The sequence below is a fragment of the Mustela erminea genome, chromosome 19 (assembly GCF_009829155.1).
Source record: "Mustela erminea isolate mMusErm1 chromosome 19, mMusErm1.Pri, whole genome shotgun sequence".
NCBI classification, from domain to species: Eukaryota; Metazoa; Chordata; class Mammalia; order Carnivora; family Mustelidae; genus Mustela; species Mustela erminea.
Genome location: NC_045632.1, coordinates 40488248 through 40514619, shown reverse-complemented (window position 1 = coordinate 40514619; position 26372 = coordinate 40488248). Strand labels below are relative to the sequence as shown.

At 40.3% G+C, this 26372-nt stretch overlaps 1 protein-coding gene and 1 long non-coding RNA gene across 2 annotated transcripts in view; one reads left to right on the top strand and one right to left on the bottom strand.

Annotated features, from left to right (window-relative positions):
• CDH11 (cadherin 11) overlaps positions 1-25586 on the top strand; it is a 147892-nt gene extending 122306 nt beyond the window's left edge. The window contains exons 9-13 of the mRNA XM_032323554.1: positions 6486-6622; positions 7548-7681; positions 7917-8034; positions 22241-22492; positions 24254-25586. Coding sequence (XP_032179445.1) covers positions 6486-6622; positions 7548-7681; positions 7917-8034; positions 22241-22492; positions 24254-24750 — 1138 coding nt within the window. The 3' untranslated portion in view covers positions 24751-25586. The remainder of the gene's footprint in view (positions 1-6485; positions 6623-7547; positions 7682-7916; positions 8035-22240; positions 22493-24253) is intronic.
• LOC116578923 lies at positions 403-22163 on the bottom strand. The gene is made up of 4 exons (XR_004281092.1): positions 22151-22163; positions 17454-17456; positions 17071-17074; positions 403-681 (listed from the first exon to the last, which is right to left on the bottom strand). It is a non-coding gene; the product is annotated as an uncharacterized LOC116578923 (long non-coding RNA).
• Positions 25587-26372: the final 786 nt, after the last annotated feature.

The following is a 26372-nucleotide window of genomic DNA, read 5'->3' as shown; positions in this document are numbered from 1 at the left end:
TTTCGAGGCAAGAGGTTTTAGGAAAGCCCTGAGGGAAGCACATCCTTCAGTTTCAAAAAGGGTCCAAGACGATCTGGTTCAAGGCAGTGTAAACAAGATTAAGATGTAGAAGACGGGGACTTTGACTCCGTCTCTGCCACTGACTTTTTGGTTGGGCTTGTTCAAACTACCTCATTTCTCTCTCAGCAGGTTTGCCAATGTGTACTAGGTGAGGAAGCTCTCAGTGGGGCCTATCTCAGGGAGCTGTGTTGTAGTAGGAATAAGGATTATGAAGTAATTATTGTAATTATAATTTATTGAACATTCTTCTATGCTCCAGTTACTCTATTATGTGTGTTAGAAGTGGGATCTAATGTATCCTGTCAACTTTATTTCATAGGAATTATTGTTGCTATATTGTTTTTTTCTTCTTTTTTTTTCATTGCACAAGTCTTTATTGAGCACCTGCTATGTGCCCAGCCCTGCGGGAGGTGCATGGGGGTACAAAACTAGAGGCAGAAATAGCAGGGACCTTGCCAGGTGATGTGGGGGCCGAGGTGTTGGGGCATGGGACGCTGCTGCCAGGCCTGGGACGGGTGCACACAAAGGCTGTGGGTGTCCGGCTGGAGCAGGGAGCGTGCGAGCGCCACGAGGCCACGGTCCAGCCCTCACCCTACACGAAGGCAAGCTCCGGGAGCCCTGCTATATTGTTGCTATATTGTTGCTATGGGGGATATGGGGTCTCCATGGTGCAAAGTGACTTGGCCAGTGACACAGCCCGTGAATAGGGAGCTAGGAGAGCAAGCTCTGTCTATCTAAAGGCTACTGAGAACTTTGAAGAGATAACAACAGGCCACACAAATTTAGGCTGCATTTATCATTAAGAATCTATCTTTGTAACTTAAAAAAGCTACTTAGAAAAGTGATTCAGAACCCTGCCTCCCCCCCCACCCTGCCCCTGGCCCAGTGTGTGTTAATGACTGAGGAGGCTGATGAGGAAGAGGACGGAGATGAGAAGGCAGGAAGATAGCCAGAGAAGGCGGGTCACACATCGGAGATGCCGAGGGGACAGGAGTGCACAGCTGCCTGGAACCTGCCCCGGGCTTGGATTCCGGCAGGTTTTTATGTGTGAATAGCCCTTGCACTGTTTTCTTTTTCTTTCTTTCTTTCTCACTTTTTTTTTTTTTAATTTTAAGGTTTAGTTATTTATGAGAGAGAGAGAGAGAGAGAAAGTGAGTGCCAGAGAGATGGGAGGAAGGGCCAACAGAGATGGACAAGCAGTGGGTGGGGAGCCCGATGCAGGGCTTGATTCTTACAGCCCCGAGACTGTGACCTGAGCCAAAATCAAGAGTCAGATGCTTAACCAACTGAGTCACCCAGGCGCCCCATCCTGATTCTTATCTCCCTGGACTTCTTCCTCTGCCTCCTCCTGGTCTGCCTGCCTCCAGTTTCTCACCCACCTGTCTGTTGTCCTACAGCCAGACAGCATTTTCAAGCATACGCCCCAACATCATAGCGGACTTCGGAATTCAGTTATCAGTGATCAAAGTGTTCCCCCTGGCAGCTCCCTCCAGAATTACCCCAACCCCTCTTATTTAGTGTCAGGCTCTTCTTGGAGCCTCTCCACCCGGATTCCAGCTGTGCCCTGCTCATCTCTGCCCTTTTCGGTCTACTTTGGCATCAGACTCTGAGTGGCAGCTAAACTGGACCACTTCCTATTCTTTGAAGCAGAACCTACTCTCTCCTGATTCCTGACTTTCGCATGTTCTTCCTCCCCCGGGGAGCTCTGCTCCCCTTTCCTTCAGACCTGCCACATGGTACCCATGTCTCCCGTCTCCACTTGGGTGTCACCCTTCCAGGGCACCCTACTGATGGCTCAGATGCAGGTTCCACCTCACAGAGCTCAGCACACAAAATCATAGTGACTCTTTAGGTCATGCGTTGTCCTTAGCACACTCAAAGAGTGTCAGGGACTGTCTGGTTCCAGGGTTGATAAGCTAGAGCCCACAGGAAAAATCCAGCTGCCATCTGCATTTTGAGGAATCTCTATTCAGTTTTTCATAATGGCTCTATCTTGAAGAGGTATCTGCACTCCCATGTTCATTGCTGCATTATTACCAATAGCCAAGACATGGAAACAGCTTCAGTATCCATCAACGGATGAATGGATAAAGAAAATATGATGTATATGGGTGTGTGTACATGTATATATAAATTATAAATATATATATGCTTAATATATATTTATATATATACATATATGTGTCTGCATACATATATAAGTGTATATATATGTGTGTGTATACATGTATAGATAGATTATAAATTAGGCTTAAAAAGACAAGGAGATCCGATCATTTGTGATAATTTAGATGAATTTGGCAGATATTCTGCTAAAAAAAAAAAATAAGTCAGATCCAGAAAGACATACACAGCATGATACTATTTATATGTGGAATCTAAAAAAATGTGAAACTTTGAGAAACAGAGAATAGAATGGTGCTTTCCAGGGTGGCTGCCCCTAAGGGGTGTGGAGATGGGTAGATACGGGTCATAGGGTACAAATTCCAGGTATAAAATGAATAAGTTCCAGAGATCTAATATATAGCCTGTTAACCATATTTAAAAATATATGCTTGCAGTTTGCAAAGAGAGTCCATCTTAAGTGTTCTCAACACACACACAGAAAATGGTAACATGAGAAGTGATAAATATATTAATTAGCTTGCCCATGGTAATCATTACACAAAGTATACTTCTATCAAAACACAATATAGTATACATTATATATAGACCTTTTATTATTTGTCAAACATACCTCAGTAAAGCTGGAGGAAAAAAAAGTAAACAAATCTGTCATAAAAAAAAAAATTGTTGTGAACAATGGAGTTTTTCTGTTGACACTGAAGAAAATGCAGAACGGCCTAGAGGAGGACCAGAAGGGAAATGTTGTTAATTGCCTTTAAATTCTTGAATGTTCTCTTTTGGGAGAAAGGAAGAGAATTGCCCTTAATGGGTATCTTCTCAGCCCAACACAATGGGTCGCATTAAGTTATTGAAATCAATCCTCAGACATCCTTTGATACTATGACTGCTTTGGATGCAATAGATGGAAATACTGAGTCTCAAAGGGGTGAAATGCATCTGTCAAAGTCGCACAGCCAGTTGAGTATTGAAGACTGGACTTCGGTCCAGATCCGCCTTCAGTCCAGTTTGAGCCTCTTACTCTAGCCCAACAGTCACCAATGAAAAATCTCCCAAGAAGGTTTGAGTACAGTGTTCTCGCTATGCAGGAGGAAACATTGTATAATGACTGAGGGTCGGTGTAACAACACCTTTAAACTACTCAAAACTGTCCACGCTAAAGATTTTAAATTACTTAACTTAGAATATCTAGGTACATTAGCAATGCTTTGGGAGAGTGATGACGTGAAAACACTTGAAACAACTGCTCATTTCCTCTGTGCCTCATGCCTCCGGAATCCACATCTGCGATTGGTTATTTGGGTCATGTTTTCGGTGGTAGCTGTTCTGTGCATGTAGGCAATTTCCGTGTCTATAATTATCCAAAGATGCTCAGTACCGCCCTTGAACCCCCCTTTAACCACTCAGTCCTTGTTCCCCAAACAAATTATAGAACATTCAAATCTTTTATGAGGTTTGCCTCCTGTCCTGCTGTCCCCTCTACCTAAATTTCCCGATTATCTTTACTGGGACAAGAACCTGTGTCCTTGGACATGTGGTTAGGACACGGTAGTGTCAACCAGACTCTTAGCTACATAGAAATTTTGCAGATCTTTCTTCTCAGACTCCAAAGCATGAGATACACTTTTGCTCACTGTTGGCTTTTGGAGATATCCTCTCTTCTTAGCTACCTTGGCAGTAATCTGTTCATGCCTGAGACAGCAGCACCCTGGGGTTTTCACCAGTCTTTGATCCTTGACCAGGCAGTAGGGGCTCCCTGAGATGCATCCTTTTGACTTGGACCTTTCTCTCTGCCTGTCCCCTCCTGTACAGCATCCCTACCCATGCATGACTGAATTGAATTAACGCTCCAGATTCTCCGCCTCAGGGCTGATCTTTCTACGTATTTCTACTCTGTACCTAGTCTGCTGTCTGCTGTGAATTTTCACACGCTTGCTTTTCTCTTTCACTGGCTCACTCATTTTTTAAAAAATTATTTTTGAGCTCATATTTATTGTGACACCCTTAAAAATATTAAAAAAAAAAAATAAGTAAACCTGACTCCACATTGATTCTGTGAAACCTGAGGTAGAGCTGACTTGTTAGTCTCTTAACGTGGAAGCATATCCCTAGTGGAATTCTGCCCTCTCCTTGCTAAGCTGCCTTTGTGTTTGCGTTTCTCAATGTCGCCTTCTCTGACACTCAGGTAGGGAACTCTCTAGGATTCTCCCAGCCTCCTGCCGGTGCTCTGTTCATCACACAGTCTTCTGTCCCCGCTCTCACTCCTACACCACCAGCTCCTGGACCTCACCTCACTGAGAGCCTAACCACGTCTCTGCCCATCCTCTACTCTCTCTCTCTTGCCCACCCTTTATGAATCATCCCCATGGCAGATTCCATTTATTTGTTCCTCTGATCAAAAGCCTTCTGTGAGCTTTCACTGGCTGTAGGATGAAGGTCATACTCTGTAGATTGACATTTGAGAACTTCCGTGATCTGTCCACAGCAAGGGACAGCAGCACCAAGAAAAAGAAGAGCAGCCATGATTCGTTGTGCTATCTACAGTCTGTGAGGTGCTAGGTTATGTATCTTATCCTGTATCATCATTTCATGTAATTCTCTAATTCTTACAGATAAGCTTAAACTCTAGGTCCTGTTAATGTTCCTGTTAAAGAGATAAGTCAGTTGAGGTTCAAAGAACTTAAGTGGCTTTTCCACTTAGATCATCACCCAGCTTAGATGTACTGGAGCATGAACTTTTATCTAGGACTTTACAAAACCAAAACTCATGCCCTTTGCTTCCAGAAAACAGCACTTTGCATTGTTAATTATCCTTCTCCCTGTGAGTGTGTCTTGTCATGCCAACTAGATAGTAAACTCCCTGGTAGCAGGCGGAGAAGAAATTCTGTTATTTTTGCCTCCTTTTCACAGAGGGGTATCTACTGAGCCTCTCTGACATTTATGAGGGGTAAATGGTTTATCTTCAGTTTCCTGACTGGGGCGGGAGATTCATCATTCCATTCCCGTAGGGAGCTTCAGTGTCTAATGACATCATAGATGAGCTCCTGTCTTTGATACTGTGAAGCGCAGCTCCATGTGGGAGACTTCTGTGGAAACACCATGATCTAGAATTGGAAGATCCTGATTCTAGCACTGGCTCCCCCAGAAACTATAGATAATTGGCCATTTACAAATCCCATCATTTGTAAATTGAAGGGATTAAAATGTCTGACGTCCATGGTCTTTGCCACCTATAATATATCTTGGCTTTTATGACTCTTGATGAAGGCCTTCAGACATATGTATTCTGTAAACTTTAGGAAAGCACAGCCAAGCCCTCCAAGAGCAGGAAAACACCCAGTAAACTTAGGAAGCCCAGTATAACTCCCAGAGTTAACTTAACCACCTTTGCTCTTCATTTTGGAGACAGTTATGGCAGAGTGAAAAGGAAAAGGACTTTGGAATTCAACAGACTTATTAAAGCCAGGACTCCAGTTCTTAAAATTCCAGGTGTCCTGGGCAAGATATGTTAACTTACCACACCTCAATGTAGACCATTCTTGTTGTTCCATTCCCTCCTCCCTTTGCCATAAATATAATCCAGTAATATTCTGGAAAATATTTTGTCTTTTATTAGAAAAATGCAAATTTTCTAGAGGACAGGAGTAGCTAAAACTTTCCAGCTATGCTATTAGGCACAGCCCATTACGAAAGTGTGGGACCAAGCCCGCTTTTCATGTTCACCATGGAACTCAGAACGATGCTCCCTGGGAACCCCTAAAACCAAATAAATTAAACTAAATAAATTCATTCATCAAAACAGAGTTAGCATTTTTCTTTAAATAAAGAGAAAACTGATTTTTTAGGATCATAAATGATCCTTGATGATAAATTTAGATAAACTTAAAACTGTTTAATATTTAATATTGTAAAAATCTAATAAAGGTCTGATACATTTGTGACTTTCACCATAGTTTGGGAGCAAGGCAGTCCCACTTCCCAAATGCAGTTTCATAAATATTCAGATGGTGGGTGATTGTAGTAAATATGAAGAAATATGCAACATGTCATTACGCTTCTCAATCAAATATATGCTAAACAGCTCTTTCATTCATTGTACTGAATAAAGAATTCCAATGTGGCAAAATGATTTCTATAAAAGATTCATGTATGAAGTTAAAAAAAGTAAATTTGATTAAAAAGGAAACCTAGCTCAAGCATTTCATTGAAAAAGTTGTTTTAAATATAGCATGGAGAAAATATTCAAATATTAAGCTGCTCAGAATGTCTCTGTCTAATTGCCTCATTTACATTCTGCTTAGGTATTCCATCGATCGTCATACTGACCTCGACAGGTTTTTCACTATCAATCCAGAGGACGGTTTTATTAAAACCACAAAACCTTTGGACAGAGAGGAAACCGCCTGGCTCAACATATCCGTTTTTGCAGCAGAAATCCGTAAGTCTTCTCCTAAGGGTTTTGATTCTACTTTACCAAATTTTATTCCATTAGACTCTCTATATATTCTGGAAAATGACAGACAGCTGAGATCGACTATATTTTTCAGTCTTAAGCATATTTTTTCAAACTTTAAAATGTATTCTTGGTTATCTATCAAAGACGGCATATAAACACGTTGAGATATTTTCTTTACTACTTCTTCTTCTTCTTCTTCTTCTCCTTCTTCTCCTTCTTCTCCTTCTTCTCCTTCTTCTCCTTCTTCTCCTTCTTCTCCTTCTTCTCCTTCTTCTCCTTCTTCTCCTTCTTCTCCTTCTTCTCCTTCTTCTCCTTCTTCTCCTTCTTCTCCTTCTTCTCCTTCTTCTCCTTCTTCTCCTTCTTCTCCTTCTTCTCCTTCTTCTCCTTCTTCTCCTTCTTCTCCTTCTTCTCCTTCTTCTCCTTCTTCTCCTTCTTCTCCTTCTTCTCCTTCTTCTCCTTCTTCTCCTTCTTCTCCTTCTTCTCCTTCTTCTCCTTCTTCTCCTTCTTCTCCTTCTTCTCCTTCTTCTCCTTCTTCTCCTTCTTCTCCTTCTTCTCCTTCTTCTCCTTCTTCTCCTTCTCCTTCTCCTTCTCCTTCTCCTTCTTCTCCTTCTCCTCCTTCTCCTTCTCCTTCTTCTCCTTCTCCTTCTTCTTCTTCTTCTTCTTTGGTAGAACTGGGTATAGTCTTAGCAGGTGACTTGATAGCCCTCAGTAGCCTGGAGCTCATAGCCATCACCAAAGGATTCCCCACTTTATGCTGTCACTCAGGATTGTTTAAACCCAGAGCAGCAGAACACTTAGACAAGATTTGCAGATGCTTATTTACCTATAGACCAGCCGTTCTCAAACTGGCTCACACACTGGAATGTCGTGGAAGGCTTGTATTTACATCTGAATTCTCTTCTTTCAGACAACAGGCATCAGGAAGCCAAAGTCCCCGTGGCCATTAGGGTCCTTGACGTAAATGATAATGCTCCCAAGTTTGCCGCCCCTTATGAAGGCTTCATCTGTGAGAGCGATCAGACCAAGCCACTTTCTAATCAGGTAATAATGCTTTCTTTCCCCTCCCCTGGCTATAAACGAGGCACTTGGAAATGGGTTATTCTTGAGAGCTTCTCCTGGAGATGCCTCCCACTGCCCAAGAGGGCTTCAGAGCCCTACTTCAGCTCTGTAGCTATGTTCTCTTGTTAAACCCAGGTTTCTCGCCAGCCAGGAATTTTTGAATAAATGATGTGGCAATGTCAGCATGATTTATTTATGGGCCACCTTTCTCTTTCAGCCAATTGTTACAATTAGTGCAGATGACAAGGATGACACAGCCAACGGACCAAGATTTATCTTCAGTCTACCCCCTGAAATCATTCACAATCCAAATTTCACTGTCAGAGACAACAGAGGTTCGTACCAAGGTTCCTATGCATTTGGAGAAGTAGAAACAGAGTATGAATGGCTTTTATATTGCAGAGCACAAGTGTTCCCCCTAATCTTAATAATGCCTCTCTGTTGAAGAACAAACAAGAAGTAATAATGCCACCTTTATTTTTGAGACGTGTGGGCTCATTTGGTGCATATGAATAAGTGAGTAATTTTATTTTACTCTTTCTATTGGCTTTTGATATTCATGAAGCAGTGGGAAAACCAACTGGGGAAGCTTACAGGGTCAATATGCAAACAACTTCATTTATCTTTTTTTTAAGAGGTTGATAAACCATTGGGGGAAGCATGGCTCTATGAATATTGATATCAAGTAAAGCATTAAAAGAGATTAGTTCAGCTTTGTAAGGCGATGTAATCTTTGAGCTGGCCGTCCTTTCCAAGCAAGGTTTTAATGCAGTGTGTTTGGGTACAGAGCTTGAAACCTAAAGGTGGTTGCAGAATTAGATCACCTGAAGGTCATGAACAGAGCATCATTTGGCAACTGTAAACATGGCAAAGTTTAATATCATTCCTGCTTCTCATTTCATCGGCGAGGTTCTAGACTCACAAATTATTTGAAGTAGTTGTTCTTGTGGTATAGGACCAAACTGATTGAGTCCCTTGACAAAGTTGGTAGTGAGCCAGGATAAAAAAATAGGTTTCTCGACTTGGGGCCAGGCTATTTTGGTCTGCAGCTGTTCCTCTAAGCCAGTGACAATGCAGGTCTATGGAAATGGGAAGACAGATGCCATCATTTGACATAGGAGTAAAAGGTGGTCCTCCTGAGTAGGCTTTCATTAGCCACACACTCACTGTGCACTAGGTTATGGATTGATTGCTTTCCCAGTGACTGAGAGCGGGCTTAGAGGAGCTTAAGTTAACCTCCTAAGTATCATCACTTTTCCCATCACTGTTATCACTATCATAAATCCCAGCAGCTGTGCTCCAGACACCATACCCAGACACTCTCTCATCGCATTCTCTCAACACACCGTAGGTCAGGTTTTATTATCCTTCCCACGAGAAGATGAGGAAAAGGAAACCCAGAACCATCAAGTAACGTGCACAGTCAATCAGCCACCTACTTGTTAGACCTAGAGGTTACAGCCCAAACCATTGGCTCTCCTGGGTGGATTATTAAAGTAAAGGATTTCCCCATGCTGCTTGGAGTTGAGGAGGAGGATCTAACATATGTTATTATTACTTCTGGACCTCATTTGAGCATTTACTTATGGCTTTTTAAAATCAAGCACATATCAAGGGCCACCTGGGTGGCTCAGTCAGTTAAGCATCTACGTTCAGCTCTGGTCATGATCCCAGGGTCCCTGTGATCGAGCCCTGCATCGGGCTCTCCCTCTTTCTGCTTCTCCCTCTTTCTCTCTGTCTCCCTCTCCCGTTCCGCTGCTTGCACTCTCCCTCTCTCAAATAAAGAAAATCTTAAAATAAATAAATAAATAAATGAAGCACCCAGCCAACAAGACTGTGGGATAAACTGTCCTAGGTGCCATGACAGACTTTTCTCTCCTGATGCCTTGCTCTCTGCTGCGGTCGTGCTCTTGAGAGCCTGGGTGGGAAGGTAATTATACAAGAGACCTGTGTTTTCACGGAACCCTATAAAACAACTGTCCTTCACTTTGTAAATGATTCCTACCATTTTGAAATAGAAAAGTAAAAAGTAAAGTGCTTGGAGTGCTTTAATTTTCTATTTTGTCTAGGGCTTTTCTTTTACTTGTTGGCTTTGGTTGATGGGCACCTGTGAGTGCCTTAAGCACCTTTAAGAGATAACTCTGCTCAGCACTGAGATAGATGAATAGTTCTCAACTGCAAGCTCACGTTCCTCTCGGGCTACAAGTGTATGATATAGGAATTTCCTTTCATAAAGCTACGTTTCTCAAAAACAGGGAGACCCTGACATGTAGTGGCTATGTAATAAGCATTTCTGGAGCTGAACTGAAGAAGGTAGCATACATGATGTTTTCATAATATTTTCTACGATATGTGTACACTTCAATGTGTGGGAATCCCTGCCTCCATTCTCCGAGTTTTCTTAGTCCCCAAACTCTTTTGGAATCCCATGCTAGGTTGATGGATTACTACACTGACATAAGACTAGACTTTGTCAGTTTTATGATGAAGAAGACACTTCTTATACAATAGCTCAGCATACATTTAGTTTCATCAAGAATGAGGTGATGGACTCATTTGTCTGGAAAACACTGCCGTTCTCACGTGCGTCTTATGCCACCCCCTCTTTTATGGTCTGTCGGCTCGGATATTTGCGGTCAGCAGGTCAGAAACACCGGACGCAGCAGGTGTTTCTGGGTTTCTCTCACTGTGCCAGCTTCACCTCCATCACATGCTGTGTCTTCTTTGTTTTCATGTGTGCCATAATATTTAGCTGCTGCTAACCCTCTGAGAACATTATACGAAGACATATTGTTCTCTAGGGAGTTATAAGTATGTTACTTTGTCACACTTCGGGAATGCCATTGGTATTTTCAAAGAGATTCTATTACCATGGATGAGCCAGTCCAGTACCCACTCCGTCTCCCCTGCCTTTCCTTGTAAGAGTCTAATCCTGTGCAGAGCCACCACTTTTGCAGGGAATTGCTACTTTTTAAGAAAAATGACTTTATTAACTATGGCAAACAGTTAATGAAAACTCCCATGTTTAGAGCTATTACAAAACCTTAAAGCAAATACAGTCCTATAATTATCATTTAATAGAGTCTCTTTCTGCTAGCTCCTAGAAGTAATTACATATTGAAGTAATCCAAAAGGAGTAATCACATTCCACATCCTATTAATAGCCTACTGAGTTACCAAATTTCTCGGCTGAGACTGTTTTCCATAGAAAACATGAGATAATGGTTTATATCACGCTGAGTAAAAGCATCAGGTTTCTTTCTCCTTGAGTGTTTACTTCCATTATGTCATGTAAATAATCAGGATTGTGTTTGCCTAAACTCGGCATAAGCATTACGGATCTTTAGAAATATGAGGAGGGAAGCCATCTTAATACACCCGAGCCTTCTATTTCGTTTTCCTTTACTCTATTCTGGAGCCCAGTTTAGCAGATGACTCAGGAGGCAGCCGGTGAGTAGAGCACTAGATAACTCTTCAACATTTAAGTCCATCTTGGGCTGTTAATATCAAGAATGGTGCTGTTTGGGCACTATTTGGGCACCAGAGCTGACCTGCCCCAGTTTTGAGGTGCATTTACTTTGAAAATAGCCTTATGGCATCTCTAAAAACACAGGAAATGTACAATGGTTAAGAAAAGGGCAAAGAACAAAAAATACTAAGAATAACCCTTCCCATCTATCTGGCTCTTCATCAGTTTATAAAAGCTTTGTCATGACCATTGTTTTACTTCATTCCTCAAATAGCCTCACAAGGCTCAGCATGAATATTTTTATCCCCATTTTCTGGATAAAGAAGGAGTATGAGACATCAGGACCTTCAGAGACTTGCCCAACGTCACACTGCCCATCAGTGAACTAACGAACAAACTTGGGTTCTTGGAGGGTGCCATCGGCTGTATACACTATACAATGATTATAAAGCTCATGTCTTTTCTAATTATTGCTTAAAAAAAAAAAACTTTGTTTACCCTGTAGTCAAATAATAACTATCTTCAGAAGAGGAAAAACCTGAAATTCAATGTACCAATCTAAGGTTCTAGGGGAAAGTGAACAGGAGACATATTGTACTTTGAGTTCAATTTTAATCACAGCCATAATAATTGTAGTAACATATATTTGCAAAGAATTTTATGATTTTTCTTCTACTACATACTTAATGCATATTCTTTGTAGAAAAGTTAGAAAATACAAAGAAGCAGCAATGTTAATACCAATTATAAAATAACTTCATAATATGCTATTCAGAAATAATCACTGCTAGTTTTTATTTCTGTCCAGGTTTTTTCTTGGCATATATGCATATATGATCTCTAAAAAAGGCCATCATAAAATTCATGTCCACTTTTTTCCCATCTAATACGTGATACACATTTACAAGCATCAATACACTTATGTCAACATCTTCTAAATATCTCCCTAACTTCCACTGTAAAGGTGTCTGATCTCAACTGACCATTGTGAAAGTATATTGTCTTCACACACCTTTGCCAAATATCTAATTAGTATTTTAGGATAAATTTCTAGAGTGGAATTATTGGATCAAAAGCCTTTGATACTTAATTGACAAACTGCCCATCAGAAATATGTATACTACCAGAAACATTTATAATACCATGAGTAAAATAGGTGGGGGTCTCATTTCCTCACGTTCAAGCCAACTCTAGATATTACTACTCTTTTTGTATCGTTGATAACTTGCTAAGTTGAAATATATACATTTTAAAATGTCAATGTCTTTCATTATTAATAAACCTGGGATTTTTAAAAAAATAAGTATGGATCATTTATTTTCTGTTCTTTCTCTTTTGTAAATTGGCTATTCATGTTCTTTGCCCATTTTTTGAATTTTGAATTATTGCCCAAATTTTGAATCTTGAATTTTTGAGTTGTATATTCACCAATTTGCAATCGATTTCTAAAGTCTCTTCATCTTCTAATGTTATTAACCTTGGACCTGTCATACCTACTGCATAGACTGTCTCAGTATTTCCATGCCCTTTCAGTTCTGGTTGGCTGTGTTCATAATGATAGACGATGCACTTTTGGTACTAGGTTTTCTCCGTTTAATACTATCTTTAGCAAGGGTTTCCTCATCCAAAATAGATGTCAGTATTCACCTATATTTTCTTTCTTACATATCTCCCATTTCAACCATTCGTCCATGTGAAATAAATACATAGCCCCCATTTGTGGACCATTATCTAAATATCATTTAAGAAATAATTGGTCATTCCCACCTGCTTCATAACACTATCTTTATTATCATCTACCTTACACAGTACACTTGGCCCTTGAACAACACGGGTTTGAATGCATGGGTCCACTTATACTTGGATTTTTTTTAAGATAAATATAGTACACTACTATAAATGTATTTTCTCTTCCTTATGATTTTCTTAATATTTTCTTTTCTCTACCTTACTTTATTGTAGAAAAACAGTATATAATACATGTTATATACAATATATGTGTTGATTGACGGTTAATGTTATCAGTGAGGCTTCTGATCAACAATATGCTATTAGTAGTTAAGTTCTGGGAAGGTGAAAAGTTATGAGCAGATTTTCGACTGCATGGTGGGGGTTGGTACCCTATCCCCCATGTTGTTCAAGGGTCAATCATAATAGATTTTTTTGGAATTTTAATTCTTACAATTCTATTTACTCTAGTGCTGGTATTATAATTTTCTTTACTATTTCATATACATATATGTTAAAACCTGATGGATGCTTTCTCCACATTATTTTCATTTTCTTACTTTTATTACTCTTAAATTTTGGCTTTTTTGCTCCTTCAGATAATTTTCAGAATTGTTTTTCAGGTGCCTGAGAGATATCTTTGGGAATTTTATTGAGTTTACCTTAAATTTATGGATTAATTTAAGAACCAAAAATTTTAAATATTCTTTCCATCCAGAAGCATGATCTGACTTTCTACTGAATCAGTTCTCTTTTTATTGACATCAGGAAGGTTTTGTAGTTTTCTTCTGTGTATTTCTTATTAAGCTGATGGCTAGTTACTTTATATTTTGGAGGCTGTTGTGAAGTCAATTTTTAAGTTATGTTTTCTAAGTGAATATTTTTAGGATAAACTATAGCTATTTTAATTAATTTATTATTGGACATTGTTCTAAAGTGATATAACTTCTCAACTAATTTTCCTGGATTTTCTAAGGAGACAACTACATAAAAAGGAAATCATGACAATTTGCTCTGTCTTTTTTAACATTTGGTGATTTTTGTTTTTGGTCTTTTTGCATAGATTTGCACTTTAAAATATGTTAAGTAACAGCAATAATAATAGCCATTCTTGCTTTACTTGTTACTTAGGAGTTTCTAGAGTTTCACCATTAAGTATAATATTGGCAGTAATATTAAAATTAAGAGTTGTGTTGTGGTGTGTGTGTGTGTGTTGTGTGTTAGGAAATTTCCTTTCCATTATTGTTTTAATAAAATAACTGATGTTCAGGGGCACCTGGGTGGCTCAGTCAGTTAAGTGTCCAACTTTTAATCTCACTCAGGTCTTGATCTCAGGGTCATGAGTTCAAGCCCCACGTTGGGCTCCACACTGGGCATGGAGCCTACTTTAAAACAAAACAAAACAGAACAAAAGCAATGGATATTCAATTTTTATCACAATTTTTGGATTCTAACCAGAGAAGGGAGTATGATTTTGCCCTTTGACCTAATGTTTTGTTAAAGTAATTAAATTGAAATATCCTAATATTGAAACCTCATATTTTTAATTTCCAAATCTCTTCTTCCAAATAGTGACCATTTGATAAAATATAGAGGAAGAGCATGGGTCAGCGATTGATGCTTGGCTTTACTCTTTGTCACTAGACGGGGAACAATCCTAACATGAATATTTGACACATAATTAATCCTGTTACTGTTTCATTTTTTAAAAACTGTCAATTATTACATCAGTCCTAACTCATATACTGAACTGCTGTTTTGAGAGAGGACAACACCAAATTACTGGAAGGTGGGGACAGTTGGAACACATCCCAGGTTCTGAGAACCCCCGTGTTGCACACTCTCCAATAGGCCATCTCGACTCAAGTTTCAGGCCTATCAGATCATGGGGTTATGTAGCTCCAGAAACACTGTTTAATCATTTGAGCAACAGAGGACGGTTGCAGGAGCTTACAATAAGTTCTTACTTTAAAACCAAACAAAAAATACTCTTAGGATTTTCAAGTCAACAAATTGACGAGGAGTCCTTTAAACATTATGAAGCAGCTTCCCTATTTCGGTTGAACTTCTTCACCTATCCCTTGATGTTTCTTCCATATTTTGTGTCATTATGACTTCCATTAAAAACCAGGTAATTTCATAGATCCCCTGTTACAGTCTCTTCTTTCCATCTTCCATGATCATGGGAAAATGAGCTGTTTTCATATACTTTTATCTGCCAGGAATGAACTCCTCCTGCTTATTCCTCCTCTTTAAGATCTCCCCATAAATGTTTCACTAAAGCGAAGCTTTGCAGGGTATCCCCAGCCCATCTTGAGTGCTTCCTCTTCTGAGGAAGGAACACTACATTGGTTTTTCTTCTTTTTCCGTATCTTGCATTCTAAACACTCATTCCCTGTTTGTCTTCCACAAGAGCATGAGCTCTGTGGGGGCAGTGTCCCCGCACTTAAAATAGTGGCTTGGCCAAATGTAAGGATTAAAATGAAAGAACGACTGGGGAAATTGGTGATCGTGCTTCAGAAATTTCAGGGATCCATTATTATTAGAGGAAAAATGACTATATTATGACATAAGCTTCAGGCTTAAAAAGACACCACCTTATAACCCCAGAATGTTCTGAGGAGTCAATAGCCCATTCATCATTCATTATCTCACAAAGGTAAACTGGACATCTAGGGCTTGGATTCAGGAAGAGATGACCTTGAAAGGTGCTCAATTTGCACCTATATTATCAAAGATCAGCCAAGTTGCACATCAAATGAGCTCTAATACCTGATGCATTCAGAATTAACTTCGAAGTGCTCAAAAAAATGCAAAAGCGAGACCAAAACAACAACAAAAAGTGTGCATGTAAAGCAGATTTGGCTGAGTAAATTGGGACATCCAAGACACATTCGCCCCATTAGAACAACTGGCGCGAAGCTTTTTTCCTCCCCCACCCGCCTTTTTTTTTTTCTAAGCTTAGAACATTTTTTTTTTTATGAGCATCAGATAGCATCCAAATATGCTTCTGTTTTTTTTTTTACTTTTATTATTTAAAGATAGCCAAATAGATTTCTATGGAACTTTTTTTTCTTCCTCTTAATTGCTTCAATATGGAAGATGCTCTATTGGCAGATCAAAATGGCAGATGTCTTTTAATGTGCTGCCATTTTCTCTGTGTAAATAATTATGTTCCTTTTCTGCCTGAATTTCATTGCAGCAGTTTGTCCATTACAACACAGCTTATCTGGGAGCTCACTCCCTCCCCAGCCCAACAACAACAAAAAAAGATAGGTCATTTGGTGGAACAGACATATTCTTTCAGGGTTTCCTCTGGTCGCTGATTTAACTCCTGGGATTTCTCAACGCACGAAAAGACCCTAAATGTTTATATCCCACTGAATTCCTTGGTAGTTTTCCTTGTCTTTTTTTTTTTTTTTTTAAGATTTTATTTATTTATTTGACACAGAGAGAGTACAAGTAAACGGAACGGCAGGCAGAGGGAAAGAGAGAGAAGCAGGCTCTCCACTGAGCGGAGAGCCCAATGCAGGGCTCAATCTCAGGACCCTGGAATCATGACCTGAGCTGAAGGCAGCTGCTTAACCACCTGAGCCACCCAGGCACCTGGTAGTTTTCCTTCTCTTAAACCAAGAAATACTTAGGCAATATGTTTCTTTTTCCCTCCCCATCACCAAGGAGAGAATTATCCTCATACAAAAATGGAGGAAGTGTTAATTTCAAGGGAAGTGGCTAATTACGACAAAGAAAAATCTGTTAATACTGACCAACAGTGCACCCTTAGATATCTCACACACATAGTTATTTCTACAATGTTATTTATTATAACTCATGTTTTGCCAATCACTCAGAATCAAAGGTGTTAATTCAAGGATCATGATGATCTCCTTTTAGTGTGCAGCTTCCTAATCCAGTTGTAAGCCATTATAGCCATCAGAGTCTTGGGTCAAACAATTTTCTTTATTAATATGTATACACAAGTTATTAAGGTTATCTTTGAGCATAAGTAATACCAAAAATATAGATGCTACAAACTTGGCAAGTTTTATTTGAAATTGCTATTATTTCAGCCCCTGCGATTGAAGATGGCAAAGATGGCATCAACAATTTCAATTAAGTTTTAAATAATCATAAATCTAAATGAGTGTAAAAAAATCTAAATCACTAGGAGCACCTGGCTGGCTCAGTTGTTAGAGCATGTGACTTTTGATCTTGGGGTTGTGACTTCAAGTCCCACACTTGGGGTAGAGTTTACTTAAAAAAAATTAAATCTAAATAATTAAAATTTCCAGTGATGTCTTTTGTAATTGTGTAGCATATATACTTCTAAAAGTATTAAAGCATAAAACTCCATTGAGACTTCTGACACACATACTATGTATATACATATATATATGTATATATACAGATATAGTTATATATCCACTTATATCTCACGTGCATGGATATACTTTTTTCCATTATCCTGATAGAGCTATTGCCACATTTCTAGGGAAAATGGAGAGGGCCCAGAGGAAAGTAATCAAATAATGATTATTCTGCTAGCAACTGCATAACCGTCTTCAAGTATGTGGGAACTATTTAAGTGGTAGATAGACCTACTTTGTCTCAGGTGTGAGCAGTAAGGGCACAGTAGGTAGATCTGGGTCAGAAATGAACAAAATAAGAGCAAGGTTTAGCTTTAATTCTCCAGATGTTTAACAGTCTCCATCTGATCAGGTTGAAAAATGACAGAAGGACAAAGGAAACAGAGTGGCCAAATCAGGGCATCTTAAGAGCTTTAGTGAAGTTACTGAGGGGATGGATTCCCTCACCTCGGTCAAACCTTTCTCCTGACACCATGGTGAGACCGCAATGTACTAAGCCTTTGCTGTAGTGGTTTCTCTTTTTCAAATTTTTAACATGCAGGGTCTATGCCTGTATGATGCCCATTTTGCAAAATTTTGTATCAGCCAAAAAAACAGTATTTCCAGTGTCAGAGAAAAACAACAACAACAAGATACCACGGCTTTCAGCATGGGGAAGATGGCACCCAGTGTGGTCTATCAATTGAGGACTGGTTACCAATCATAATTTCCCTTTCTAATGTCAGTTGTATGGGTACCTTCAATGGGCTACATAACCATCATCATCCTATGTTTGCATCCCCACACTGGTACCATGGAGACCATCATTATCAGGTACCTTTATCTTTTGTTGGTGTAATGACAAAGTATGCAGGTAAAAACAGCATGTGGTTAGAGAGTCCAGGTTATAGACATGGCAATTTGAAATCTGAATTTATTTTCCATTAATAGAGACACTACAATTTGTACATGACTTATACTAGTAATGAATGACCCCATTTGCAAGATTTTGCCTAAGTGGGGGGAAAATGAAACTGGTTGTGTGTCTGTGGCCAAGGATGGGAACACTGGGCGTCAAGGATGAAATAGTGAGGTGCTTGAAAAACATTATCTTACCACAGGAAATACCGTGCCCAGGACTGAAAAGCATGAACTGTGTTCTTACCTCTGGATGATGAGCCCTTCTGCGGAGGCAGTTGCATTCCAAGCTGCGATGACATTTCCAGGAATTCATTTTCCTCTCTCTGCCAATAGGCTTCTCTTCCTCATTAGTTTATTGCTCAAAGAGGATCGCTTCCAGGAAAGAATTAATATTTACTGAGCATCTCCAACAGTCTGTCGCTGTGCTGAATACCTTTATGAATGGAATCATTTCAACATTTAAAATGATTAGTTCCCTGGGTGAGAATGGAGAAATAGGACATTGACTTAATAAGACTAAAATCAGTCAATTAATATGTAGATGACTCAAGATTCAAACCCAGGCTTGTTTGACCCCAAATACTGAGAGATTTGCTCTTTGGATGTTTTATAAAGGAGAAGGATCTGCGAAATCTCTTACTGGACATTTCAATATTGATAACAAATGCCTTATTCTCCTCATCATGGGAGCCATGGTGCCAGTTTGACACTCCCCTGAAAATGTGTCCACCTGGAACCTGTTTTTACCGATGGGCCACCCTAAACCTGAGGAATGTGTATTCCAAAGTGAGGGGACACTCTCAAAAACAGATAGGCAGTGGTTGCTAATTTGGATGACAGAAAGTCTGTGGTCAAATTTAGGATGCACAACTGATTTCCAGAATAGCGGTTTTTGTTATTGTGGTTAGTTAGTTTGTTTTTCAATTTGTTTTTCTAGATATGTTTTCAATGAAGTTCCTGCCCATAGTGGTGGCTTTTTTGGTTAGTAGATCAGTGATCAGAATGGACCACAAAAAAGACCATCACAGGATGGAGCACTGACTCCTCTAAAATGCCCATCCCTCCCCCCCAAAAAAAAGCTCAGTCTCCCCTTGGTAGTCAACCATTTGGACCTAGAGGGGAAATACTTTACTCATTCAAACAGTATCTACCACCGCAGTGCCAAACTGGGCTGGTTAGTCACGTTTCTAGCCTACACATCTGTCTACTGTTCTCTAGTTCACCAGCTCTGGAGGATGTCAGTACTGGGTGTAAAGTTTTCTGGTAGAAGGATTTCCATGAGCCCTGGGAGAACCATGACTTTTATTATGTTATTTGATTCCTGGGAGGCACGCTTGATATCAACCGGTGTCCTCATTTTAAAGATGAACAATTGAGGCTCTAGACAGGAGAAATGACTCATTTTAAAGCGTGCAGTTAATGTATGCCCAAGAAGAGATACTCAGTCCATTTCTTTCCCACCTTTTAAATTCATCTTAAAATCCATATGTGAAACATGTTTGGCTAGAGGCACTTTTTAAAAAAGTCTCAAGATTCTACAGGTCTGTTGCTCAGAGACTGTAAATGGTTCGTTCATCTGGGTACTCCGATGAGCTCTTCTGTAATAGTTTGAATGTGTCTGAGGGGACTCGCTTGTTTGGAATATGAGACATCCTGCATTCACAGCTTGTGTCCTGCTCAGATCCATGTTTCAGTTACTGTCATGTGTAAGCCGGCGTGCTGTGATCTGTGGGTCCAGTTTTTCATGGATGGCACACTGAAGAATAGATTTGAATTTGTGCCTTCTACGTGTTTACAGAAACAAAATGGTCAGTTTACATGTCCTCCAACCCAACACCCTGGGTAACAGGGTGTGACCCAATAGATAAACTAAATAAATGATCCTTTGGGGATCATATCAGAGAAGTGTATTTGACCAAGCTATTTAAGTAATTTGCTCTTCCTCTTTGATTTTTAATTTTCACTTTTATTCATAGTCACATTGCTGACATCTTATATCATTAAAATGGGAAAGATATTGTCACTTATAATTTATGAAAGTCTTATCTGAACTCAAAAAATATATGAGATAGGAAAAATAACATATTTTGAAATAATTTATTATAGATGTGTAATTTTTTTTATAATCCATAGGCATAAAACAATGGTATAGGCTGGAATAGGAGAGAACAGTCAGGAAACTGAATTTTCAGTTACTAGTCTCTTTGGCCATTTTATTTATCTGTTTTCATGACTTTCCACAGTACACATAATTTTTTCCAGTGACAAGAACAATATATGCCAATCATACAATATTCAGAAAATGCAGAAATGAGGGCTAGGCATTCAGCCTTGGTTGTTTTTTGTTTTTTGGGTTTTTTGTTTTGTTTTGTTTTGTTTTTCTGAGGTGTTGGCAATGATGGGCAGGGAATCTGTCGTTATACAGCTTGTCAAAAACCAGTGCATACATACACCTTACCTTCTGCAGTATTCAGAGTATCTGCTCATCCCTAAATCAGACTGAATCTACCTTTTATATTTAATATATTTTATCTGACAGAAAATGCATTACATTTCCCTTCACCTAAAATATATCAATTTAATTTAAAGATTCTAAGATATTTCTTCCTATGACAAGAGTTAATTCAGGGTACTGTCAGTCCACTCAAAACCTGATAGCTATTGGGCAATCATGTTGGTTATAACATTCAAATTGCTGTAAGTGACTGATGGTAATGATAAACAGAGGCAAATCATACTGAGGATCTCTGGGTGTGTGTGTGTGTGTGTGTTTAATTTGATAGAACATACTCAAAACTTCACCTGTTACTTAATTTTCCCCCAGAGCATACAGCCTGGGGAGAAATACTGTTGGTTGGTACAGATCTTCAGGAAACATGCTGATGAAGTAGTTGGGGGGGCTTAGGTGACAAAAGATTGAGAAATATATGGAAAACAACATCTGGGATTGTGGTTGAATCTTTCCCAGAATACAGTTAGGCCATTGTTCAAAAAATATTTATTGAATGTCGTCTATTGCGTGTCCAACACTAGAGAGATTGAGATGAATTCTCTACCCTCTGAAGTCCACACTCCAGGTGAGGTCAAAGTGGATATTTCAACAGGAGATGATGGGAGAGGTCTAGAAAGGCCTCCCTGATGTGATAGCTTTTGGGTTCAATTTTGAGGCGCGAGGAGTTTACCTGTCATGCCATGAGGAAGAGCTTCCTGGTGCCATAGGGCAGTGGCTAGAAAGGCATGTGCGAAGTGTGGTATGCTTGGGAAGCAGAAGAAAGTTCTCCTGTCAGGCTGAACTGGGACATGGGGAACAGATGGGACGTGACCTTGAAGGCAAAGTCAAGTCTTCAAATGAAGGAAAAATCTAGTGATTCACTGTGTAGAGGTGGGTGGTGTTGTGTGGACCACAAAGAGAACTTGGAATTATTCTGGGCAGGAGGCATGACATGTTGAACCAGGTGGTGGATGGTGCTTGAATTTCAAAGAAACTATAAATCTGCTACCGGTTTTATAACATATTTTCTCTTTAAAGATAAATATTTTCCTTTAGGGCTTGCAAGTGGGTTTACAGTTTGGGCAAGGTTTGAGTGTGGACCGGAAATCTCTTAAACACACACATACACACCACACACACAGAAACCAGCCAAAGGTTTTTCATGAAGTAGGAAAGCACAACCATGAAAAAAGATTTTTTCTGTTTGTTTTATTCTCACTGTCAATTATATATTTAATTATCTGCCATACTCACATAGGGTATGTGGTCCAAGCCCACACTTCACTGTGGTATCTGATGAAGGCGACACCCAAACAGAAAACAATGTGGTGAGCTTCCCAGTGGGGGCCTTTGTATCTACGAAATAAAAACGAGCCAATTTGTAAACTTGGTTCCAAAATACGGAGACACTATTCTGCCATATCAGATGACTGTGGCTTCCACAGATACGTAGATGAAAGATTCTTGTTGTTGACCTTGGTGACCAGAAAGAGCACCCCCTCCTCTCCCAAGCCGAACGCACGGATATTCATGCCATGATTCCGGGGACCCCGCTCTGAGAGGAAATGTCTCTGCTCTCCCAACAGACAACACCGCAGGGGTGTACGCCCGGCGCGGAGGCTTCAGTCGACAGAAGCAGGATCTGTACCTCCTGCCCATCGTGATCAGCGACGGTGGAATCCCGCCCATGAGTAGCACCAACACCCTCACCATCAAGGTGTGCGGCTGTGACGTGCACGGCGCGCTGCTCTCCTGCAATGCCGAGGCCTACATCCTGAACGCCGGCCTGAGCACGGGGGCGCTGATCGCCATCCTTGCCTGCATCGTCATTCTCCTGGGTAAGGGGGCTCCGCTGGCACCTGCAGGAAGGGTTTGGCAATCGGATGCCCGTCCTTGAAACGTGTATCTCTGGAGTGCGGGCTGGTTATGCTGGATGTGCCATATCCCTTGGCTACAGCTGGGGACAAGGCAAAGGTGGGGCCTGCTCTGGCACACTTTGTGGTGGGGGAGCAACAAGGAGGAGACAGGGTGAGCATTCTGAGCAAAATCGGGGGACGCTTCTGATGAGCACATTGCCGACATCATGGGATTGCGGAGCAGCAGCCATCTGGGGGTGTTGCAGGGGGACATCTGACAAGGTTTTGCAGAAGAGGAAATTAGGCAGAGGGCAGGTGTATGGGCAATAGTTTGCCTTAGAAGAGGAAAGAGAAGAGTTAGGAACAGAAGGAATAATCATGAGGCCAAAGACATGGCATGAAGGACTCAGGGAACTGGACGAAGCTTGGCCTGGCCAGGCTGGAATTGACTCCTCCTCTGATTAGCAAAGGCAATGCTTGGTTGTGAGCCTCGGCTTATGGGAACCCCTAGGAGGCTTTTCCTACACTTACATCTCATCTCTGTAAGAACGGCAGTGTGCTCATGCTGGTGACACTTACCACTGCTGGGCTTCCGGAAGAGATCACGTAGGAGAAAAATCAGCTTTCAAACCCAAGGATTTCTGACATCAAATTCATGCTTGTCCCATGATGTTTGGTTCTCCATTGAATGAGTTGGGAGGGCGCCCAGCTGCAAAGGGAAGAGCCAGTGAGTTTAGGTCAACCAAGAGTTCTTGAGAATTATCTGGGTAGCGGGGCACTGTGTCCAGCCCTGGGGTAGAAAGGGAGCTCTCATTCTTGCATCTCCCAGTAATGGTGGACCCAGAGGGGGCTCTCGGACCCCTTGCCAGGTTCAGGCACAAACGTTTTCTTTAGTCTAGACAAAGTCAAGTGTGGGAGAGGGTTCTCATGGAATATTGTAGAAGCCTCTTGTGGGGAGATGGAGGATAAAGAATTAAGCTGTCTCAGCTTTCCTTTAAGTGTGGTTCTGCCCACTCATCCTAGGTTGCCTGAGTGTCCTAGTATCGCCTCTCTCAAGGGGGAGATAGAGCTGCTTCCTCTGGGGTTCAGCGGATCCTACCTTCCTGTGTTTAAATAAATAGAGGAGATTTGTCTCCTGGGGGTCATTTTAAACTTCCCTCCTTCTCTACAGTGGTTTGAAGAGAACCCAACCACAGTTATGATAAGATTTCTTACTAAGGTAGAGTAGGATCACCACTCCTGCCCCCTCCTCCAAACCCCCAGCCCTCTGGGCAGGGGGGAGCCTCCCTTCCCAGGAAAAGGTAGGACCTGTGGTCTTGGAACACCCTAATTCGTAAGTTTGGAGAAACAGCTGTCTTCCCTTGGAAAAAGAAACCAACATAAGCCATTTTTAAGAGGCTGCAAACTAGTCTATTTAGAATCTTCCTAATTCTTAGAAGGATGGCTTCCAAATAATGTCAGATTCATTTGTAAAAAGCTCAAAATAGTTCCAACTTGCCGGCTTGTTTGGATATCATATTTTCCTGGCAGCATTTTGCACAGGAAGCGCCAGGTGCAGGGTGGTTTTACACATCTTTGGGGATTCCAGGTAACACTGTCGTTTCATAGACTTTCAGACTGGTACCTGTTCTGAGCATGTGCATATCATGCCTTCGGTAAGCAGAGTCCTCCTCGGCAACAGTGGGGGGAAATCAAGGAATACTGTGCTTAACCTGTGCTCACTTTCTTGTGCTTTCCTTGTAGTCATCGTAGTGTTGTTTGTGACCCTGAGAAGGCAAAAGAAAGAGCCACTCATTGTCTTTGAGGAAGAAGATGTCCGTGAGAACATCATTACCTACGATGACGAAGGAGGTGGGGAAGAAGACACGGAAGCCTTTGACATCGCCACCCTCCAGAATCCAGACGGGATCAATGGATTTATCCCTCGCAAAGACATAAAACCCGAGTATCAGTACATGCCTAGACCTGGGCTCCGGCCAGCACCCAACAGTGTGGACGTCGATGACTTCATCAACACAAGAATCCAGGAGGCAGATAACGACCCAACTGCCCCGCCTTACGATTCCATCCAAATCTATGGTTACGAAGGCAGGGGCTCGGTGGCTGGGTCCCTGAGCTCCTTAGAATCTGCCACCACAGATTCAGACTTGGACTATGACTACCTACAGAACTGGGGACCTCGTTTTAAGAAACTAGCAGACTTGTACGGTTCCAAAGACACTTTTGATGACGACTCTTAACAATAACGATACAAATTTGGCCTTAAGAACTGTGTCTGGCGTTCTGAAGAATCTAGAAGATATGTAAACAGGTATTTTTTTAAATCAAGGAAAGGCTCATTTAAAACAAGCAAAGTTTTACAGAGAGGATACGTTTAATAAAACTGCAAGGACATCAAAGTGGTAAATACTGTGAAGTACCTTTTCTCACAAAAAGGCAAATATTGAAGTTGTTTATCAACTTCTCTAAAGAAAACCACTTGGCATACAAAATATTTAAGTGAAGGAGAAGTTTAACGTGAACTTACAATGAAGGGAAATTGTTTATGTGTTATGAACATCTAAGTCTTTCTTTCTTCTTCTTTTTTTTTTTTTTTTTTACTTGTCAAAGAAGCTTCCACAAAATTAGAAAGGACAACAGTTCTGAGCTGTAATTTCGCCTTAAACTATGGACACTCTATATGTAGTGCATTTTTAAACTTGAAATATATAATATTCAGCCAGCTTAAACCCATAAAATGTATGTACAATACAATGTACAATTATGTCTCTTGAGCATCAATCTTGTTACTGCTGATTCTTGTAAATCTTTTTGCTTCTACTTTCATCTTAAACTAATACGTGCCAGATATAACTGTCTTGTTTCAGTGAGAGGCTCCCTATTTCTATGCCATTTTTAATGTATCTATTTGTACAATTTTAAAGTTCTTATTTTAGTATACATACAAATATCAGTATTCTGACATGTAAGAAATGTTACGGCATCACACTTATATTTTATGAACATTGTACTGTTGCTTTAATATGAGCTTCAATATAAGAAGCAACCTTTGAAATAAAAACAGATTCTTTTTTAATTCTGGGTTTCATTCTTAACATTGAAAAATTTAAGTATTTCTAATGACTCATTTATATTTCTAATTTAAGATAATTGTGATCTTTTCATAACCCTATTTATGAGCTGTTGTAGTCTGCTGCTTTTATGGTTTATTTAAAATCCAATCTGTTTTGCAAATTTTTTTTTTTTTCAGACGAGATTCTGTAATACCGTGTAAAGCTTTCTTGTACATTCTGTTAGCTTCCTGGCTTTCCTCCGCATACATCTTCTGAAAAAGAAGGATGCTAAAGATCTAGGTCAGTCTCTGATTTTGCAATACTTGGTATATAATAGGCGTTTATCTTGCATATCAGTAATTCAGTGGCTATAAGAGCTGAATCCATGAGGGACCAAACTGATAGGAACTCGAAACTTCCAAGATACAGGTTTTATGCCCCACACTGAGCATTTGGTAGTTGAGGGAGTGAAGAGTCAAAAATATAAATCCAGTCAGACATCTGATGTTATTCTATTTTTCCCTACTTTGATTTTGCCAGGCTATGAAAATGACTCTGACACTTGAAACTGCTTATTTTTTTCTCCTATGAATGTAACTTGTCGTAAAATAATGTGGCATTTTAAATTTTGATAAAAAAAGAGAAATTCATATCCAAATCTTTATTTTAAAATATGCTTTGGGCAGTCAGCTCAGAACGAAGGCAGGGACCATGGTGGATTCTGAAGGTCAGTTCAAGTTTGCCTACTATTCCCGGAAGTCCCATCTAGCTGCCTGGGAATGGGACTTCCAGGAAAGACATTTCACCTG